Source organism: Dermochelys coriacea, chromosome 12 (genome assembly GCF_009764565.3).
Source record: "Dermochelys coriacea isolate rDerCor1 chromosome 12, rDerCor1.pri.v4, whole genome shotgun sequence".
Classification (NCBI taxonomy): Eukaryota; Metazoa; Chordata; order Testudines; family Dermochelyidae; genus Dermochelys; species Dermochelys coriacea.
The window spans coordinates 37,952,039-37,974,213 of NC_050079.1; the positions used below are offsets into that span (position 1 = coordinate 37,952,039).

At 44.1% G+C, this 22,175-nt stretch overlaps 1 protein-coding gene across 4 annotated transcripts in view; it reads right to left on the bottom strand.

The window, feature by feature from the left end:
* The window catches only part of FBXO31 (F-box protein 31), a 46,730-nt gene that overhangs the window by 22,742 nt on the left and 1,813 nt on the right, over window positions 1-22,175 (bottom strand). For 2 of the 4 annotated variants that reach the window (XM_043494883.1, XM_038368328.2), the window contains exons 2-3: window positions 9,905-9,976; window positions 5,998-6,084 (exon numbers count right to left, since the gene is read on the bottom strand). In XM_043494883.1, the coding sequence (XP_043350818.1) occupies window positions 5,998-6,084; window positions 9,905-9,976 (159 nt within the window). The remainder of the gene's footprint in view (window positions 1-5,997; window positions 6,085-9,904; window positions 9,977-22,175) is intronic. The other 2 variants (XM_043494884.1, XM_038368329.2) reach the window with 1 other exon arrangement.

The following is a 22,175-nucleotide window of genomic DNA, read 5'->3' on the forward strand; positions in this document are numbered from 1 at the left end:
TTCGACACATACAGAAGACCTTGAAGAAATCTCAGTAGGTTACTGCATTTCAACGTTTCCTCAAAACTGCTCCCAAGCATCATGTACTGTAGCATATCTTGTACTTTGGATCCCCATCTCGGAGCTAGTTAAGATTTAAATCCTATGGAAAAAGGGGGCAGAAGTAGGTAAGTTTTCCACAAATTGCAAACACAGGTGATTCTTTGAACACCAATACATACAGCCTGCTGCAGACAGGAGTCATAAGGAACTGAAGGTGTCCACTACATCATACGCCTGCCTTCCGTGGAGAATACAGAGGCTGTTCATCTCAGATTCTAAACATAAGCATCAGCTGACCCATAATATGAAAGTACATTTAATGGCCTGACATGAACAAAGGACATAGGACCTGAAGGGACCTCCTGGGTCAGCACGTCCAGCCCTCTCCATCGCAGGTAACCATGTCATCATAGGAGTAGAGAGGTTATTGTACCTCTGTATTTGGCACTGGTATGGCCACAGCTGGAATCCTGCGTAAAGTTCTGGTGTTCACAATTGAAGGATGTTGATAAACTGGAGAGGGTTCAGAGAAGAGCCATGAGAATGATTAAGGGATTAGAAAACCTGCCTGATAGTGATAGACCCAAGGAGCTCAACCTATGTAGTTTAACAAAGAGACCAGTAAGAGGTGACTTGATCTTTAAGTATCTACATGGAAAACAAATATTTTATAATGGACTCTTCAGCCGAGCAGAGAAAGGTCTAACACGATCCAACGGCTGGAAGTTGAAGCTAGACAAATTCAGACTGGAAATTTTTAATTTAACCAGGCCAGACTGAGCTGGAGTGAATCCTGTTACTGGAAGAGTTTAAGCCCAAAGTGGATGTGTTAAAAAGTAATTGGAAAGCACTAAACAAGAATATTTTCATTATTTAAATGCCACAGCAAAGAGGTGTATTTGGGATCAAGGACACTGCCAAGGGCTGTTTAAATGCCCAACAGCCCCATGCTAGGGAAGAACTGGAAAGCGACAGGAGAAATAAGAAGTAGGAATGATTGGCCCAATTTCACTCAGCCCATGGAGTCAAACTAATAGCAAACTGCATGAAGGATAAAAAGTGGATCAGATTTAAAATAGTTTAAGTGCAGTTACTATGCACATACCGTTTAATACACAAGAAACCCCACTCACTGATACCTGCCTCCTCCACCCTGTTTGTGTTCACAGCTGATAAATGCCAGTGGCTTTTAAAATTAGAACTGAAAACCTGACGTTAAGCTGTTGAATGCAGACAGCGCTGAACTGGAAGAAGAAAAGCTCTTCCATTAGAACCATCTTCCGGGCTAATGCTCCAAACAACAAACAGTCTTGTCTTTATGCCAGACTTTTAAATATAAGAAAGTGCCTGTTCAAAAGAGGAGAGACTTGTACTGAACAGGGTTCATAAACTTGGTTTCTGGGTAATCAGCCAGCTACAGATTAGTTCAAGGAAGGCCACATTTGTTTAGGGAAAGTGGCTGAGTCACAGCAACATCCAGATCAGTGAGTCTGACACAATCAACCTTGAACTTCGATTCAAATCTGTTCAGCCTTCCAATGGCAGGCGAATCTAACTGAGCAGTCAGAGGCTTAAATGCCCTTCTCTTGCCAGAATGTGAACAGCTTTTTAACAGCTGTTCAGAGCCAGAAAACTCCCTGATCAGCTGAATGTGAATAGACTGTTGCCAGACAGACCCTGCAACCTGAGCAGCATTGAAAACTAACTGCAGTCTCCCCACCCCTTCCCTGAAACTTGCTAACAACCCCCTTTGGAGGCAGGTAAAGTGTCTCAGGTGGACAGCAGATGGTCTTCATCTCGGGGGGGAGGGGGTGTTTGTATTTTCTCCAGGAAAATGCTAACCTTTGGGCTTCTTACCATGATAGCTTAATTTCAGACTGTGAGCAGCGCTGCAATTCCCAAGCCTCAGGCAGCTCAGCAGGTGCATTCCCTGCAGTCAAGACCTGGCTAGTTACAGCTCTGATGCCCACAAATGAGGGAGATTAGGGATGACCCTGCCAGCTCTCCCCCGATTCTGGATGGAAGCACCACACCTCTCTCCTTTCCAATGGGCTCCTCTCCTCTCTTTGTGCCTCCAAAGAGGTGGGGAAGATAGAGATGCTCCCTAAGAAGGGGTCCCTTTGGGATATAGGCCCTTTTCCCCATCAAGGGGATCTGTGTAGGGATTTCCTTCTGGTGGTCCTGAGCCAGGTTCAGCTTTTCTGGCTCCAGTGCCTGCTGCCCCTGGTCAGGAGAGGTTACCTCTAATAGGGTGATGGATGTGTCCAGTCTCAGCAGCTCATTCAGGTAGCCAACAAGGGGTGGCCAATTAGCATGAACTGTGGCAATGTCTGCAACAGAGGGCTTGTCTACACAGGGACGCTATTGTGAAGTGAGCTAGAGTGCGAGTTTAAAGCAGGATAGCTATTCCCTCATGTCGACAAACCCACGGATGCATCTGCTGGAAACTGACCATGACCCACCATTCACAGGGCCCTCAGGCAGCCATCGATAGGAGGCCATTTGAAAAAGGGATTGTATCCAGTTGGGGAAGGGGCAGGAGGAGGCACAGTCCCCCAGCTTCCTTAGGAGGGAAGTTTGCTTTGGCAAGCTCCAGTATCAGTGTTATCCAACTATGGTCAGATAGGAGAAATACAGAGAACACTACTAAGCCCATCCAATGCAATTCAACCAAGCGAGATCTATGCAGCTAGGACATGCCAGAGAGAGAACAGCACAGAGATGCCGTTATAGCCCTGGAGATATTCTTCAGAAGGGGAGGGGAACGCTTCAGATGCCATGAACATTAACTAAATATTCTCTCATCACCAGAATCTGGCTTCTACCACCTGATGACTAAACACAAATACTGCAGATTTCACTGAAAACTCCAATCTCCAGAGTGAGGGGAGGGGAAAAAATGAAAGGAAGCTAAATCAATGACCCATCACAGCTGCGTCTACAATTCTTTAAGGCTCACCCACAGAGGAAACAGGCATCAGACTTCGGTCATTTGGGAGGGTGGGGGGATAACCAAGAAATTCACCATTGCGGAAACGGCCTGAAACGCAACTTCAGAGCTGCTGAAAACACCACACTCGCTATATCAGTTATTCACTAAATCAGTAAAGCTCTTCTGATTCCTGCTGGGCAGCTTGGCGTCCCCGTTTCACTTCCTTCCAGGTGGAGAACTGGGCTGGTGGGTGCATCAGAGGGTCCAACTCAGACACGATATCGCCACAGGTTCCTGTTATGAAACAGTCACTGCTTTGCCAGGCTACTTCACTCATCCTAGTTCATGCTGAAGTCATCAGCTCCAGGGCTGGTTCAAACCCTCTTTGGCTGGCTCAAACGCAAGGGCTCCCTTTAAGGCTTTAGTGCAGGTGAGTCCATAGCATCCACACCACATTAGCACATGCATGAAACCGCATTTCCAAGCACCAGTGAGTTAGTATCTCCATCCTGCATTATCCTCCTCTGCAAAATAACCATGCTATCATCCCCAGACTGACAGCAGAGGTGGCTTTATACATACCCCCAAGGACAAAGCAAAACTGGTTTTTCACTCGAGTTCATTCATTAGATCAAAGTCCCACCATGTTCCAGACCCAGAACATTAGACTCTTGGGCCTTGCTATTCTTCCCTTGATACATTAATCATGGTGAGAGTTATATACACTCATGGAGAAAGGACTGTTTGTTGGGCATAGCTGCTCCATTGGAGAGTATATCACAGGCTCTGAAATACTATGGAGACCTGCTCTCTTTAGAGCTGTTTGCAGCGCAGGCCATGGAAAGGTATTCTGGCATACTGGGAAGTGTGCTAACAGAGCACAGGATGGTACTGGGACTCTCATATTTTGCAACAATAAAGGCTGAATTTGTAATTTTCCAATAGCACAAGGAAGGCACCTGATTTGGATAAAGTGACATAAATCACATCATTCAGATCAAGTCTGAGTATGGCAAGCAGGAGTCTAGAGTCTCCGTAGATCTATTCAGGTTCTTATACTGCATCCCTCACCATGGTATCAGAACACACTCTCCATTAAAAGCAAAGGTGGCCATAGACTAACTAGGCTTGGCAAAACACCGGGGGGGAGGCGGAGGGGTGAGAGAGAGGTTAGTTTTGGTTTTTTGTTTGTCTTTTTTGACTTATCAATATTTTTAAGATTCTTTTTATTTTTCATCTGTTTAAATTTTCACAGCCGTGCAAAATTTTGGGTTTTAAGCATTTTTCATCGAATTAAATTTTCAGTCACCAGAAATTATGGGAAGGGTCGGACAATCTTTCTTTAATGACAATAGATGTCGAGATTCAAAAAGCTACACAAAGTTCACACAAAATGTCATCACATGTCAAAAACAGAGAGAGAGTAAATATCGTTCAGTCAAACTAAGCAGCCTTTTTTCTTACTTTGCCTATCTGTAAATTTCTATCAGCATCATTCGTTTTCATTCGTTGGCGTGCATATGGTAGATCGTTTACCAATAAAACATTAACCTTTCCAAGCCTAACTGCAGCACAGAACTTGGGGTCACATTTGGACTGCAGGCTGCACTAGAAGGCACCAAGGTAAAGGTGATAGTTGTATTGCCTATGAGCAAATTGCCCTAATGTATTGCCTGTGAGCAAACCATAGCTGATTACTCCAGGGTAACTCAGTATTTTCAGTAAGCTACATACACCCAAGGAAACTCTAGTTTAAAGGTCCCATAAGTAGCGGAATCATGGAGCTTTCTAGCATAAATTTTGATTCCTAAACAGGTTCAGATTTTCAGAGTGTACATAAGCGGAGACCCCCAGTGCTCATTCACACACTGGCAGAGTTCACATTCTATCAAGGTTACATTTCAGGAGCTCTCCCTACAGAAAGGAGATAGGTCTATCAGTGGCTATTAGCCAAGATGATCTGGGATGTAAACCCATGCTCTGAGTCCCTAAACCTCTGACTGCCAAAAGCTGGAACTGGATGACAGAGGATGGATCACTCAATAATTGCCCTGTTCCAGTCATTCCCTCTGAAGCATCTGGCACTGGGCACTGTCCAAAGACAGGACACTGGGCTAGACAGTGTCATTGTCTGACCCAGTATGGCCACTCTTATGAAACTTCCCTTTGTTAGGATTAAATAAAAATCCTGAAGTCCACAGTGTTTTTTATTTTATTGGGGGGAGGGAGCAAGAAGGAATTCCCCTCTGTAAATGACATGCCTCCAGCAGTGATACCTGGGCTGCTGAAGTCCAGTGATCTCCCACCTACATACCAGAGAGAGGGGGACTACAGTTCAGAGAAATCTATGGGAAAGTTTCAGAACTGACAACACTTAAACTCATCCAGAGGGATGAATAAAGGGGATGTATCTGCTCACACCCAAGAAAAAGCTAACTGGTAACACCCATGTTCCTAGTTTTGTCTATCTAGGGAAGTGGTTTCTCAGCTTGTGGACCAGTCAGCACACAGCAGTGGACCATGTGACATCCTCAGGGCCAGACAGGTACTATTGGATGCGACCCACAATGGTAAACAGGTTGAGAACCGCTGATTAGAGTCTGTTAGTGTCATTTCTGGAGCTGGATGGAATTGGCCCCAAGAGCAATGCAAGCAGCTCTTCTCCTTTCCCTAATGGCAAGCTGGAATTCGTTATCTCCACCGTACACCCAAGCCCACTGCCCTCAAAAGCATCTGCTACCTATGCCTAGTTAGTTTCCACCAGCGAAAACCATGGATAGGATGCTCTCCTAACCCCTAGCACTTCACCAGAGGGGTGAATACTATTATCCTTATGTTACAACTATCTAAGGTATCACCTTAGAGAGTCAGAACAAAGTGCATGAGAACCAAGTCACAGGAAAGCTTTGGTGACAGCTCTCCTTATTCTGCCCCCGAAATAGTGGCTTGCACTAACTTCACACACCATGCAGCACCTCTTGTGAGTTCAGTGAAGAAAGCATTTGCTAATGGGAGGTACGTACGGCAGGTGTAAACATCTCTGTACTCCATGTGTTCGTAGTCGGGAAGGATTTTCATAAAACGCCCCGACTTCACTCGTGGATTTATACCTGGACAGACACAGCAAGGTAAGTACCAGAGAAGTTGATTCCCCTCTGACCATCACATAACGTTCATCTGAACCAACCAGACAGGAAGGTCAAGTTCCTTGTTGATTTAAGGCGCACTTCTTCAGCCCCCAGCCCAGATCAGCCACTCAGAAGAATTCGGCACATTTTATGATTCCCTCGTAAGTTATCGATGTCACCAAACAAATTCTGAGTGGAGTCTGCGCGTATCTCAGTCTATGCAGGACAAGAGCAACCAAAGGCTTTTTCCTCTTCAATCCAGCTAATTGTTTTCGAAACACCATCTAGCATCTGTTTCATTATGCCCTCTAAGATCTTGGGTTTGGCTTTGTTCCCAATTGTCTTAGTGTTGCATGTAGAATAGAACAAACATTCATCGTTTGCACCTTCAAGCCTGAATTCTGCCAACAGTTCAAATAAATTTTGCTGTAACTAAGAAGTTCTACATGACACTAGAGAACAAGGACATAGCACCAGGCAATTCTTTCAGGAAAGCTGAGCAGGAAAGCACCAGTAGGTTTGTAAACAGAGATGTCTGCTGAATCTAAATGGAATGCAAGCCAAGGATTTCATATCCCTGCAAACCAGGGTAAGGTTCAGGAAAGAAAGAATGAGCTGACAAGTGTTCTGACTCCGCTGAAGTCTGGAGAAATGGCACAGGTCAGGATTCAGATTGCCAGATGCGTGGCAAGAGATTATTTACAAACAAAATAGAGTCTATAGCATGCTTTCTACCAGTAAAACACTATGTTCTAAGGTGCTAAATGCTCACCAAGGACCTATTCCAGTGGAAGGGGACTAAAGATGTTAAACATATTAAGAGGTGCTTTTGTAATGCCGACAGACCCCAGTCATTGGCGGGATCAAACCGGGGACCTCTGGAGCTTAGTGCATGAGCCTCTACTGCATGAGCTAAAAGCCAACTGACTGTTAGCTAAGGCTGTAGAGCAGACTCATTTTATCTCTCTCTAAGTGGTCTCAGTGCCACCAGATGGGACAGAATACCATACCTAGAAGGTGTGTGGGTTACACTTCGAAGTGTAAAGAATCAGTGGGAAAAGCTGCAAAAACAGGACCATATCAGGTACATGATTAATAGATAGTTTGTAACTATAATACCACTCTGGCTATGAGAAAAGCCACACTGCACAGCAAAGAAGGGCCTGAAATGACTGAGGTTCCCTTACACACATTCGAGTTCCCCTGCGTGGTCTCCTAGGGAGGTAAGTGGTACCATTCCCATTTTACAGATAGGGAAACTGAAGCATGGGGAGGTGAAGTTACTTGGGTCAAGGCCACACTGCAACCGTCTCAGAGCCTGGATCAGAATTCAGGACTCCTGGCTCCCAACACGAGGTTAAATGCAGAAGGCCACCACCACCTCTGACAGTCAGATAAAGCACAAGGTCCACTTGAAAGGAACCAGACATCCTGGGACCAGCAAAGCGCACTCAGGACTCTCACTCTGGTGATGTACGAAGACAAATGCTTTCATTTTTAACAAGCTGAGTCCGGCTTCTTGTAAAGGGCTGTGGAACTGTAGACCAACCACTAGAGCCAATGGTTTGTCATTGCTGATTTCCTAAAGATTCTGGGTTGTTCCATCCCCTGCTAGACTAATTCAGCATACGCCTTTGGGACCCATGAAATGCCTGGGTCCCTTGATTTTGGTGGCAAGGACAGACCAATTCACTACTGTGGGGCTTGTGTCATCCAGGCTGCTGCTGGGGTTGTCACAAGCACTCTCCCAGCTGGTATCTGCAGCTGAACCAGCTCCTGTGTTAAACAGCCAAGGTAGCTTCTGACCCGTTAGCATGAGAGGCAGCTTGATCTTGCTAAGTAGGGAACTCCTATATTCAAATACCAGTTTGGGGTTAAGTCCCTAATCTTCCCCTTCCTTCCACACCCCCGTAAAATGGGGATGAAACTCACCTACCTTCCAGGGAGCTTGTGCTGACCAAGGAGTTTGTGTCTGTAAAGCACTCACATGCAAGTGACAACACTCATCATAACACATGCACTGCAGCTGCTTATTTGGAGTTGTGTCCTGAAAACAAGTTGTGACGCTGTATGGAATCTGGGGGACACTTGAGATATTATGAATATCAATATTGCAAAATTGTAATGAGTTATGCCAGATAGGCCAAGTAAGGTATCTGAAAAAATGTTATAATTTGCAGATATGATAATCTCACTTTTGTGTTTGTATTACGAGTTATAGATATGTCTGTATTTCAAACTTGTGCTATGTTTCGGGTGACACCTACAGACAGTTTGGCATCAGCACTGCCAAGTCTGCTTGATGGCCCATTAAGGACCATCAGCTGCACAACTGACCCATTGGGAGAAGGCGGATACACCTTATGACTCAGCAAGGCACACATGGACATGCCTGCCTATGGACAGAACTCAAAGGCTTTCAAGCCATGTGCTGGGCAGCTTGTGTTTCAAACAAAAGAAGTGCAGGCCGCATGGCAAAAGACTGTAAAAGGTAGCTCCCCTTCTCCATTTTGTCTTCAATCCTGCTTCTTACTTCTGGAGGAACTTTGCTACGAACGGAAGCTCTGAACAAAGGACTGAATGACCCATCCAAGCTGTGGATGTATTCCAGAAGGACTTTCAAGCCAGCAAACTCACCAATACTGCTAGGAACCTGATATATGGACTTCGAAGTCTTTGTATGTATGTGACTGTTTTACCATCTCTCTCTCTCTTTTTTTCTTTATAATAAACCTTTAGTTTTGGACACTAAAGGACTGGCTGGCAGCATGGTATATTGGATAAGATCCAAACGTATACTGACCTGGTAACATGTCTGACCCTTTGGGGTCAAAAGAACATTCTGTATATGTGAGCAGAGTTATTTTAAATAACTTCTCACTGAACTGGACCTAGGTGCTGATGGGGAGCCAGAATGCAATAAAGGGGGCTGTGAGATTCCTTTTTTGCTTCTTGATAACCAGTGTGGGGGATGAGAAGCACAGTTTGAGACTGATTGGGGAGTTTAACTTCAGTGTTACCCACCAGTCTTGGGAATATCTGCTCTCCATTTTGCAATCTGCCCTGACCTTGGCATTTCCAGTGAGGGCTGCCCCAAGCACCACGGGTTACACAAATGTTGGCACTTCTGTACAGACCCAGCATGGTCGGGTCCCCCTTCTCCTGCACAAGGTGGTTTGGAATGCAGGGGGCGGGGTGACGAGAGTAAAGGAACAGATAACCTCCCCATTCCCTTCTGTGTCAAGTTGCAATAGGTGTTCCACAGAGAATCATTGCCCTGACCTTCCCCTAAGGGGAAGCCCAGGCACAGTGGAGTTATGGTGGACAGAAGTTGCTTACACTGGGGGAAAGGAGTCAAACATTGTTTCAGAGGACCATACAAAGATAAAGCCTGCTCTGATGAATACAGGTTACCCACTGGCCAGAAAGGGGCAAACCAAACAGCTGAAGGTACTTTTGCAATCCTACTGACAGATTAAAAACTGTCGTCAGATTTGGGTGAGCGGTTACCAGTTACTAAACACACTAGCCACAAACTAATACCTATTTTCAGAAACCCTCAGACTCTGTAGTTTCTTCCAATCAAAGGGGTATGGGAGAGGCAACAGCGATTCTTGATATCTGTCTGGCATTAAAATGGTGTGGTAGTCAGACTCATTACAGCTTTAGAAATGAAATCTCTGCCACAAAACAGAGTCTGTGTTTCAAATGCCCAGGATAAAGATTCAGTGCAAATTTACTTTTAAAAATGGAACTAAACAAGAATGGGAGCATACAGACCTGCACTGACTTCATCACTTACGTTTGGCATAGACATCTCGACAGGACACTCCTGTGATCTCCAGTTTCCGTAAGTTCTCGCAGACACCATACTCTGCAATGACAGACAGAAAGGGGTTAAGAAGTAATAAAATGAGTGACTGTGTAAAAAGGTTTGGGCTGTCCACAGAGCTCCAGGATACCTACAACTGCAGCAAGAATTTAGGCAGCTTTAAATTCAATCCAATGTATTTTATTTAAAAGTACAATCTTGCAAATTGCTGTATTTGTTAAAAAATATTCTTGTTGCTGTTTTCCAGAAGTAGTAGAGGAAAGTTGGATGGCATTCTTTTCCAGACTAGATTCTCAGATTCCCTAGTACATTTTACAAGTGATGGCTACTTGCAATATATTGTGGCAACTCCTTGCTGATAAATTACGGACACTTACACCTAGAATCGGTGGCGGCATGAAGTGGGGAAAATGACCCATCCAAACTGGGAATCTTTGTCAGTACAGCAAACCATCATTGCAACCAGGAGTTATTCACTCCTACTAATTTGTCCTACAAGTAAGAGTGTTTATTAAGACTCATGGAAAATGGCCATATTTCAGAGTACTGAAAGATCTATAGCTAAGATTATTTTAAAAGAATAAGTCTGTTTCATAGCTCCAAATTGTTAAGAGAATGTAATGTGTCTGCACGTACAATTACACTTGCAAACAAATCAGATTGAAATTGGTCCATTCTTTGCAGATGCCTTTAACTGTTTTGTTTTCAATGCATTCTATTAGTGATGCAGGGATCTTAAAAGCCTTTTCAAAATTTTAAAAGCAACTTTAAAGCAGGAAATGAGAGACTTCAGTGCAGGTTCAGAAGGCAAGCATTAAACTTTAATTCTTAAAAATATAGCAGACAAGTACCAGCAAATAATTCAATGAAAGAAATCCTGTAACACCAAGGGAAGAGGGAAAAACATATCAAACAGCAACAAAAATAGAGCTTAGTGCCAAACGCAAATCAGTCCTCAGCAGGGAAAATCCACACACTGAAAACCTCAAATGCACCTCTGAAAAATCAGACACCAGCTTCCTTTAGCAGAAGATTAAAGAACCTGATAGCTCCCTGCATCTGCTAGATATCTGATACCAAGTCTGCCCTTAAAGAACCCCAGGGAAGCCATCTGATCTGAAACCCACCCTCACACAAGGGACAGTGTCGATCAAGCTTCCTTTAATTTATAATTAACTATTGCTGCTTGTTACTGGTATCTATTCCTAATAACTTGCTCTGTACTCTGATTTGAATTATAGGCCAAATGAGAGAAAGCAGACATCCGCCTGGCTCAACTCAATCATGCTCTTACTATTTATATGGTCTATGTACATATATGTTTGGCTAGGGTATGTAATGTAGCTTGACAAAGCACACACAAGACATACACTTGTTTTGTAAGGTTGACTTGGGTTACTGCAGGAATGATAGTGAACAATCTCTTGCTATGAGAAGCCAGTTGAATAAAGACAGGAAGGGGACAAGAGGGAAAAAACACAGATTTCCCCTCCCTAAAAACTTCTACTGGTGTCAGTGGGAGCTTGCCACTGACATCAGCAAGAGCAGGACGAAGCCCTAGTTGTTTAGGATGCGAGATGGGGAGGAAGTACAATTAGCTAGTGAGTAATCAGCAAAGCTTCCAGGAATGCAATTCCAGCCAAGCACAAAACAAGCTATTTAGTGCTGGGCTAGAGCCAACTGAAAGTATGCAGCAATTTTGCAGATCTGTGAAATCAAAGCTATATTCAAAGCTGGAAATTTGGACCCACCCTGTGGGAAATGCTGAGTATCAGATGTTTTAGAAATGTGTGCCAAGTAATGGAAAAGAACACTACAAGAGGTGGGGCTGCGGGTTGCAAGTTGAAGGACTAAACTTTGGCTGAACTAAGGACTAATGAGATAAGCAGCACCTGAGAGTCTTTACCACCACAAGATAATGGAACCCAAAGATAAGAATGATGAGAACATTGGGTGATACACAACAGAAAAGGAATAAACAAGTGCTGTATATATATGGCTGTGGGAAGGGAAATAAAGTGCTTTTTACCAGCAACTGTGTCAGTTGTCCTGTAAGCCAGCCTGCTAGCAGCAACAAATGGTGACCCCGACGTGATAGAATTCTGTGAATTTGGTACCACGGACAGAGGAAGAAATAGCAGGGACCGCCTGCCGGTGTCCTCCCTTTGGTGAGGAACCGGGACGCCCAAGAGGCGGGGGAGCTCCCACTGAAAGGTGAGTGGCAGGGAATCTCTCTCATAATGGGAACGGCAGCATCAGCAGATGAGCAGGCCGTGTTTAAGGTCTTAAGCAATCTGCTTAATAACCAGGGAGAAAAATTTTCCCCAGAAGCTCTTCAAAAATTGCTTCGGTGGGGAAAGCGACGGGGTATCCTGGTTAATGCAAAGAATGTGTTTGGACTCCTCCGTGTGGAAAACAGTGGGGAAGACCTGTGGGACTCTGTGGTGGGTCGGAAATAAAGAAGCGGCTGCCTTGAGCCCTATCTGGCGGACTGTTCATGGAGCTGTTACCACCGCAGCGCTCAGGCAGGGGGCGCGTATTGCCTTACTCGAGGCATTAGAATCCTCACGATACGGGGCCTTCACGGTAGGAAGCGAAAGACTTTTTTGGTAAAAACAAACCGCCTAATGATTCCTTTGGCGCCATTGGACCCCAGTGAGGTACCGTTGCCCTTGAAGGATGACGACTCAGATCGGGGCGAACCAATGGCCGTGGATCAGCCTGTGTCGGGGGAATCGTCATCGGGCAATCCAGAGAACCCGTTACAAGGGGGGTCAGGATTGCCGCCCGCGGTTGTGCCATCAGCCCCTCCCCGACACGTTCGGATTATTGACTTGCCTAAAACTGTAGAGTTTGATAACTTGACGCAGGACCAGATAATTCGGTGGTTATATAAGTAAGGTATTGCAGCTCAACAGATGATGGATGAGCTGGATAGAAAGGAAAACAGACCGCAAGGATCGTCACAATCGCATTTGTTGCAACAGCTTCAAGAGCACGGCATACCTAACCCCTCATGTTTGCCCCATATTTGTAGGTTGTGTGGGTATTATGGTTGTACGGAGCACCTCACTCCCGAGGGAGAGTTGCGACCGACAGCAGAGGAAGAATATCGCAAAATTTATGCCCCCGCTACGCAACCGGTTCAACCAAAAGTGAAACCTCCGCCACCTACGTGTTCTTCAATTGGACGAGGGCAAGAAGAACGGGGGACGGGGGTGATTTGGAGGGATGGGGAGGAGGAGTGGGATCTCCTGACCCAATTAAGCGCTGGCATGGATTGATAAAGGATGCTATAATTGAAGGGGAATTTTTGGATGCCATGCCGGCTACTTTCCCGGTATCGGTATCAAGGGAGGGGGTTAAATCTTGGGTGCCGTTAGACTGGAAATTGATGAGGGAGGCTCAGAAAGCTATTGTGGCGTACGGCTTGAAAAATCCGTATGTACAAGCGTTATTAGAACAAATATTCTCGGGGCAAGCGATGTGTCCCTTTGACGCCCAGAAATTTGCAGACATGTTGTTAACACCCACACAGAGATTATTATGGAAGGATTCATGGAGAAAAAAGGCTGAGCATGCGGCAGTGCTTAATTTAGATAGACCCCGGGACGACCCTCTCCAGGTAGCATCAATAGACATGTTGTTGGGACAGGGGCGATTTGAAGAGCCTCAGCTACAGGCGCGATTGGTATCCCAAATATTACAACAGTCTCAGCTTCTAGCATTGGAGGCATTCAAAGATTTGGGCACCCCTTCACCTCCCTATTTAAAAGTCACGCAGGGAGTGGGCGAATCTTTTGCCCTCTTTTTGGACCGCCTAAGGACGGCATTGGATAGGGCCCCTAATTTAACACCAGACGCCAGATCAGCATTGGGGGTAGATTTAGCCCTTCAAAATGCTAACCCCACGTGTAAGAAGATTTTGGTGACTTTACCAAAATCGGCCTCTCTAGTCGACATGATTGAAGCCTGCACTCGTGCCCCCTTGGTGGAGGAGGAGGATAAGGCAAAGATTCATGCACGCGCCTTGGCGGTAGCCTTAAATACCTCCAAGTCAAATTGGCGTAGAGAAAGGGAGGGGGCGTGCTATTAGTGTGGAAAGATGGGTCATTTAAAACGGTATTGCCCCAAGAAAAGAGGTCAGACTAAAGCTCCTTTTTTGTATTTGGGACTTCGGATCACTGACTGCACCGTACGCCCCCAGCAGTTGAAAATCTCTCCTCATGTGCGCACACTGTATGATGCACAGAAACTGCTAGGTGAACTGCAATGGCTTTGCCCCCTTTGTGGCATCACAAATCAGGATATAACTCCTCTTCTTCCTTTATTAGAAGGGGGGAGAGCCCCTGGAGAACAAGGTCCCGCGCTTGGAGGGGAAGCATCAGAGAAGGTTGTGCTTGTGGCCATATCCTGTTTATTTCCAGAATGAGGATGTGGGTTATCGATATTGTTATAGTGTTATTGCTTGGGTTACAGGGGGGACTCCTTGTACCCCTACGCATGCAAATGACGTATAACCTATGGGAAGGTCTAGCACTGATAGCCAATGTCACACACTTTTGTTTGTCTAATTCTGCGGCAGCCGGGGAACTACTGGGCACTTGTCTTGTGCCCATATGTCATCATCCCGAAGAAACTGGCAGTCACACCATGCTTGCAGCTTATGCCAATTTGTCGTCACAGTATTCGAATATGGCAAATTGGGGCCCCGCCAATTACTCCTTGCCCCCTGGGGCCCTATCTTGACATACCCCGTACCCAGCCGGGGCAGATAATGTAACGTGTGCGCGAGTGGTTAATTGCACATGCGCAAAGGTACCCATGGGCTGCCAAACCGTAAGTGCCCCCCTTTTGAATTGTACTAATGCGGTTAATGTTTCTTTTAATTATGGACATATTTTGCCGTCTGGTTGGTTTTTTTACCTGTGGCGAACGAACCTTTAGTTATATTCCTGCCAATCTAAGTCATAATACCTTGTGTTGTCTTAGCCGAATGACCCTTTTGTTGCCCGGAAAGAATCAGCAGCGAAATCGGCGAAGCACGGCCCTGCAAAATACGTGTTCCGCCAATGTTACCTTATATAGTCACTCAGAATATTTGGCTTCGCTGAATGCTGTTGCAGGCATTCCTGGCTTTGCAACTTATTATACGGTGCAAACTTTGAATGCATTAGCTTGTTTTGCTGTTAAAGCGCTTAATGCTATATTACAGGCAATTGCTCTTTTAAGTATGGAACAACAGGAATTAAGAGATGCCATTTTAGATAATCGAGCTGCGATTGATTTTCTATTGCTTAAGCATCCCTGGTGTTGCTATTATGGAAAATGCTTTTAATCTAGAGAAATCAGTGTGTTGAGTATTGAACAGTTTAATCTAATTTTTGAAATATTAACTGAGTTATTAATCGATGTAGATAGCATTTGCCATGCAGTTTTATATAATAGTGCTGCGAGTGAATTTTTGTTATTAGCACATGGACACGGATGTGAAGATTTTGAGGGTATGTGTTGTGTTAATTTGTCAGATCATTCTCACTCTGTTCATGAATTATTTGCAAAATTAGAACACAATATGGATAACATCATTACAGCACACTTTTATTAATTGGTATCTGTATTGGTATAATTTGTTTGTGTGGTCCATATATAGTTCAATGTATGTGTTGGGGAATGTCACGGACGATTCAAGCTGCTTTTAAACAAAAAGGGGGAGATGTGGGAAATGCTGAGTATCAGATGTTTTAGAAATGTGTGCCAAGTAATGGAAAAGAACACTACAAGAGGCGGGGCTGCGGGTGGCAAGTTGAAGGACTAAACTTTGGCTGAACTAAGGACTAATGAGATAAGCAGCACCTGAGAGTCTTTACCACCACAAGATAATGGAACCCAAAGATAAGAATGATGAGAACATTGGGTGATAAACAACAGAAAAGGAATAAACAAGTGCTGTATATATATGGCTGTGGGAAGGGAAATAAAGTGCTTTTTACCAGCAACTGTGTCAGTTGTCCTGTAAGCCAGCCTGCTAGCAGCAACACCACCCCACAAACAAGCCCACTCTATCAAACATTATACTGCTTTTAATGCGAGCCTGTGTCTTGTTTGGTAATAATATCAGGGACAGGTTAAAAGGCTTTTGCAGCTGATCTGTGATTCAGGAAATTACAGGCTTTCAGGAGAGGTGAGAAGCAACATTGACACAGCCTGTAGCTTGGAGAACAGCTGGTTCTTATACTAAAGAAGAACTTCACCTGCCTACAAAGCCAGCAAGGGGGCCGCTAATGTCAGCTGCACACTTTCTGCAGCAAGTGATGCAGCTAGATTAAATTGTATACTGTCATCTGAAGTCACAGACTGCACTGGAAAAAAAAACAAACCATGCAGGGATGTCACAGGTCCAGCTGAGAGCCTCTTTTGGCCACTCTCCAGATTGCTATGTGGGGATGCCACCGCTGAATCCTGCAGGTGTTTTAAGCCCCTGAAGTCTGAACAGAGTCCAGGTACTGCCACTGTCTTAAGGTCTCTAGGTGCATTCTTAGGGTGCGGATCTTCTCTTTGGCACACCCTGCAACAACTGTAATCACATGGCCCCCTGCCCAGCCCTCAGGACCAGTGCTGAACCCTCAGACTATCCCTATAGCTTAAACTCGCCCTTTCCATGAACCCCAGTAATAACTTAATAGAATCAATCAGAATTCCTAAGTTCTACATAGGTTCCCCAAATCATCACAAGACAATTCTGCCCAAATGACATTTTTTGTTTTGTTCTTTATTAGTCAGGATATTTGTGTGCTAACATTCTCTCTTCCTCATCAGGTCACCTGCTCCTGATGTCCCAAAATTCTCAAATGCTCCTCATTGTAGTATCAAAGAGGTACCAATCCAGTCTGAACTTGTGAAAACACTGATTGTTATGCACAGAAATCAGGACATAAATTGAAAAAAATCATCCAATGGAACAAAGATCCTGGTTTCTAACAAGTGGCCTTATTAAACAGCAGGAGACAGAGAGACTACCTAAAAGCAGAACTATCACTAGATCTGGTGTATTTCACAAGTTTCACAGTTTGGGTTTAACTGGATCTTTCCCAAAAGAGTCAGCATCTTCTCAAACATTAGCAACTTCCTAAAAACAATTCCAGTGTGATTAATTTTATTGCCATTTGACATTAGCCACACAAGTCCTGCAAGAATTTCATCTTGTTTGCTAGCAAGAATGTAATGCTAGCTGGTGAAATTCCTATAAGTCATAATCCTGGTCTCCTCAGTGATCTAAACTACAACCAAAAGCCCATACCGGCTTTGCTTAACTGTGGATAGATAGAACACTTGAGTTTTTTCTTAAAGGGCTGTCATGGTGATGAAAGGTATGAAATTACAGATTGTGAGGACCGAACTCCCCTACCACTCCCACATCAAAATCCCAACAATTATTAAATGCAAGAAAGCTTGCCAGTGCATGGACAACACTCTTGATTCTTGATGTTAGAAAGGACAAAGGGGAGGTTAAACTAATACAAGAGCTACGTAATGCTGCAATTCAGCTACAGAAAAAAAAAATACTGTTTTGCTTTCCCTGACAATCAAATGGGAGGTTTCCGGTAAATCCTGCTTTGCTGCAATTAAGGCTCTTTTAAAGACAAATTCTCAATGCACCAGTTCACCGAGGAAATTAAATATTTAAAATGTTCTAAAGTGTTACTATAGATGGAAATTCACAACCACAGTGAGAGTAGCTGCTCATAATCCTGCTTCAAAAGGAAGGATAGAACTTGTTTATGAAATACTCATTCTACTAGCTGGGAAGGTTATTTTCTTACGTTAACAGACAGGACTCGGAAGAGTTACTCAACACATGGCAAATATACCGGCGTTGCCATGCCCTGTGGAATTTAAAGTATTAAACAGTGCAGTGTTTATTATGGCCTGCACTTAAGCGTAACCTTGTCAGCTTCCTAGTTTACACATTTGTAAGTGCAGCATACTATATCTTTTGTTTTCATATAATGCTCTCTTCCCTTCCTGGTTTCACTCCACCTGCTCGTCTATAATAGATTATGGTACATCTTATTCTGCAATTTTCTGTTTGCACTTCTCCTCCCCCCAGTTAGATCCCTTTCTGCATCTTATGTTCTCTACTCTTCCTACAACAACTAAATTTTTCCTACAGTAAAGAATTGGAATTGCAGCAGGTATTCCACTACTCTCCTGAAAAGTCATGAAGTGCTTTTCAAGCAAGTCTTTCGTAGCGAGCAAGGAAACAGGCAAGGTAATGTTATATTTTTTGTGTTAAAAAAAAAAAAAATTTGTGAACCTAAAGAACCAAGGACACCAAACTTCATTCTCCACTTTTATACCACACGAAGGCTAATTGTTACTAGCAACTAAGTCTTTTAATTCCATGCCTACATAAGCACAACATTAGCAGCCTGAAAAACTGTATATAAGTTTCAGAGTAGAAGCCGTGTTAGTCTGTATTTGCAAAAAGAAAAGGAGGACTTGTGGCACCTTAGAAACTAACATTTATTTGAGCACAAGCTTTCGTGAGCTACAGCTCACTTCATCTGATGCATTCAGTGGCAAATACAGTGGGGAGATGTATATACCCATTGTTTCATGTTCTCTGTGTATTACCATACATACTGTAACCAGAGTGATCACTTAAGGTGAGCTATTACCAGCAGGAGAGCGGGGGGGGGGGTGGAGGGGGAACCTTTTGTAGTGATAATCAAGGTGGGCCATTTCCAGCAGTTGACAAGAACGTCTAAGAAACAGTGGGGGGTGGGAATAAACATGGGGAAATAGTTTTACTCTGTGTAATGACTCATCCACTCCCAGTCTCTATTCAAGCCTAAGTTAATTGTATCCAGTTTGCAAATTAATTCCAATTCAGCAGTCTCTCACTGGAGTCTGTTTTTGAAGGTTTTTTTGTTGAAGGATAGCCACTCTCAGGTCTGTAATCGAGTGACCAGAGAGATTGAAGTGTTCTCCAACTGGTTTTTGAATGTTATAGTTCTTGACGTCTGATGTGTGCCCATTCATTCTTTTACGTAGAGACTGTCCAGTTTGACCAATGTACATGGCAGAGGGGCATTGCTGGCACATGATGGCATATATCACATTGGTAGATGTGCAGGTGAACGAGCCTCCGATGGTGTGGTTGATGTGACTAGGCCCTCTGATCGTGTCCCCCGAATAGAGATGTGGACAGAGTTGGCAACGGGCTTTGTTGCAAGGATAGGTTCCTGAGTTAGTGGTTCTGTTGTGTGGTGTGTGGTTGCTGGTGAGTATTTGCTTCAGGTTGAGGGGCTGTCTGTAAGCAAGGATTGGACTGTCTCCCAAGATCTGTGAGAGTGATGGGTCGTCCTTCAGGATAGGTTGTAGATCCTTGATGATGCGTTGGAGAGGTTTTAGTTGGGGGCTGAAGGTGATGGCTAGTGGCGTTCTGTTATTTTCTTTGTTGGGCCTGTCCTGTAGTAGGTGACTTCTGGGTACTCTTCTGGCTCTGTCAATCTGTTTCTTCACTTCAGCAGGTGGGTACTGTAGTTGTAAGAATGCATGATAGAGATCTTGTGTTTGTCTATGTCTGAGGGGTCGGAGCAAATGCGGTTGTATCGTAGAGCTTGGCTGTAGACAATGGATCACGTGGCGTGGTCTGGATGAAAGCTGGAGGCACGTAGATAGGAATAGCGGTCAGTAGGTTTCCGGTATTGTGTGGTGTTTATGTGACCATCGCTTATTAGCACCGTAGTGTCCAGGAAGTGGATCTCTTGTGTGGACTGGTCCAGGCTGAGGTTGATGGTGGGACGGAAATTGTTGAAATCATGGTGGAATTCCTCAAGGGCTTCTTTTCCATGGGTCCAGATGATGAAGGTGTGATCAATGTAGCGCAAGTAGAGTAGAGGTATTAGGGGACAAGAGCTGAGGAAGCGTTGTTCTAAGTCAGCAATAAAAAGGTAGGCATATGTGGGGCCATGCGGGTACCCACAGCAGTGCTGCTGATTTGAAGGTATACATTGTCCCCAAATGTGAAATAGTTACGGGTGAGGACAAAGTCACCAAGTTCAGGCACCAGGTTTGCCGTGACATTATCGGGGATACTGTTCCTGACGGCTTGTAGTCCATCTTTGTGTGGAATGTTGGTGTAGAGGGCTTCTACATCCATAGTGGTCAGGATGGTGTTGAGAAGTGGCTGTAGGTCTAGCATGGATGCACAGACCATGGCCAGGCCAGGCACGTTATTCAGCACACAATCAGAGGGGGTCAGTGAAAAACATTTTGCACTGGGAATGGGGAGACCTGGCTTCTATTCACAGCTCTAGATCACTCCCCCACTCTTCCACCCCCCATACAACTCAGCTTCCACATCTGTAGAACAGATACCTACCCTTGTAAAGTGTTCTGAGATCTACAGCAGACTAATCCACAGGTGCTAAATGTAACACAAAACCTGCCCCATGATGACTATTTAACAATTTATATTTTCTCCCCAACCCCGTTTCAACAAAAACAAAATGTTAGAGTATTTTAATTTATGAATTCTAGATCTGGTTACTATGATCCATCAGTGAAATTTCCTAGACAAGTGACCTGATGTGGTTTTATTTCAATATAAAACTGGTGACCTCTTAAATTACAAGCATATATGGTCATGAGTTAATCAAGGAAAGTCAAGTCAAAAGCCAAAGTGCATAGGAAAGCGATTGCAACACTCCTCTTGCCAAACAAGCAGGTCAGAGAAACATTTATCCCAAACAGTCAGAATGATAAAAGGGCATCATCCCAAAAGTAGCTGCTGGCTACAAACATTGCAAAACTAGCTCATGTTTCCCCATGTTCATTCTCCAATTTCAGAGCCACAGCCAAAAGCAATTGTGTGTAGCCTGAAGGGGAAGATCCCCCCTACTCAAAATACTGCTCCAGTGACGGCAATAAAATTGAGTCTGTCTGCAATCACACTAAACCAAGGTGTCAAAACTCATTTGGTTGAGAGGGCTGATTTACATTTTTAATTAGAGACTATGGCTACAAAGTTAGGGCTGTTTATAACCCTTGATCCACAGCAGTTATCTCATGACAAAAGCAAGTATGCACAAAAATTAAGGGTAAACAAAAAAATTATGTAGCACAGCAGTATTCAGCATCTCTTAGCAGAGAGAATGTTAAAAGCACTTGCACAACCACCTGTCCCTTGTTTAGTTGGGCGCTTGTGTATGCACAAGTGATAACCACACAAGCAACCAAGAAGGCAGACTTGCACAACTAATCAGGAAGTAGAGATCTGTGATGTGCTCAGTGGCTTCAGAGTTAATGTGTTACTGTTAGGAATAGGAGCTTGTTATTGAATTGAATTCACCCTTTGCTCTATTTCTAGAGCCTTATAATTTCACAAAAATTATACTTTTCTGCCTAAACTGTCATAGGCTAGCTCTCAGCCTAAACTGAAGCTTATTTGTATAGATCACACCTAACTAGGAGTCTGTCTTCCCTTTTCGATGTTTGAAAGTCGTGCAACCTTATACTCACTACTACATGGAGACAACATGCGAAGATGCAGAGCTCCAGATACACATACATGGACATGAGTCCAACATGGCTACAACGCTGCATGGAACACCACACATTTCCAAGCAGCTGGTTTATTCCTATGATTAGGAATTCAATTAAACCCAGAGCGTGTTTATTTGAATGTATATTCTCATATACAAGGAGAGCATTACTTGAATATATGCAATGGTACTACTAAGAAGAGACCAGGAGATGGTGAAGTAATGACCCTAATACAGAGTTATCAATGAGATTTTATACTTGTGCAGTCTGAAAATTCAATATTACGGTTCCCACACTATTGGTAAAAGCCACATTACATCTACAAAGATGAAATAATTGACATTATATACAGCATCACAAAATGCTAGACACAGCACATGAACAGGGCCAAATTACAGTTTCTGGGGAAACCATAACTAGATTTCCTAAAAGAAGAGTTTAAAGTCTAATTCCTAAGGTCATAGTTACAGTGCTGTGAGAACTTCATGAACTCCTCAGGAGGAGACTGACTCTTATCTGTCTAAAGCACCGTGCATGCTTTTGGTATAGGAAGTGCTCCAATAGACTGGACTAGGGGGTCGATCTAATTCAGCATCTTATCTCTGACAGTGGCTGGAACCAGATGCTTAAGAGAAAACAAGGAACTGTAATGGACAGTTATGCAATACTAATGTGTCGGTAGAAATAG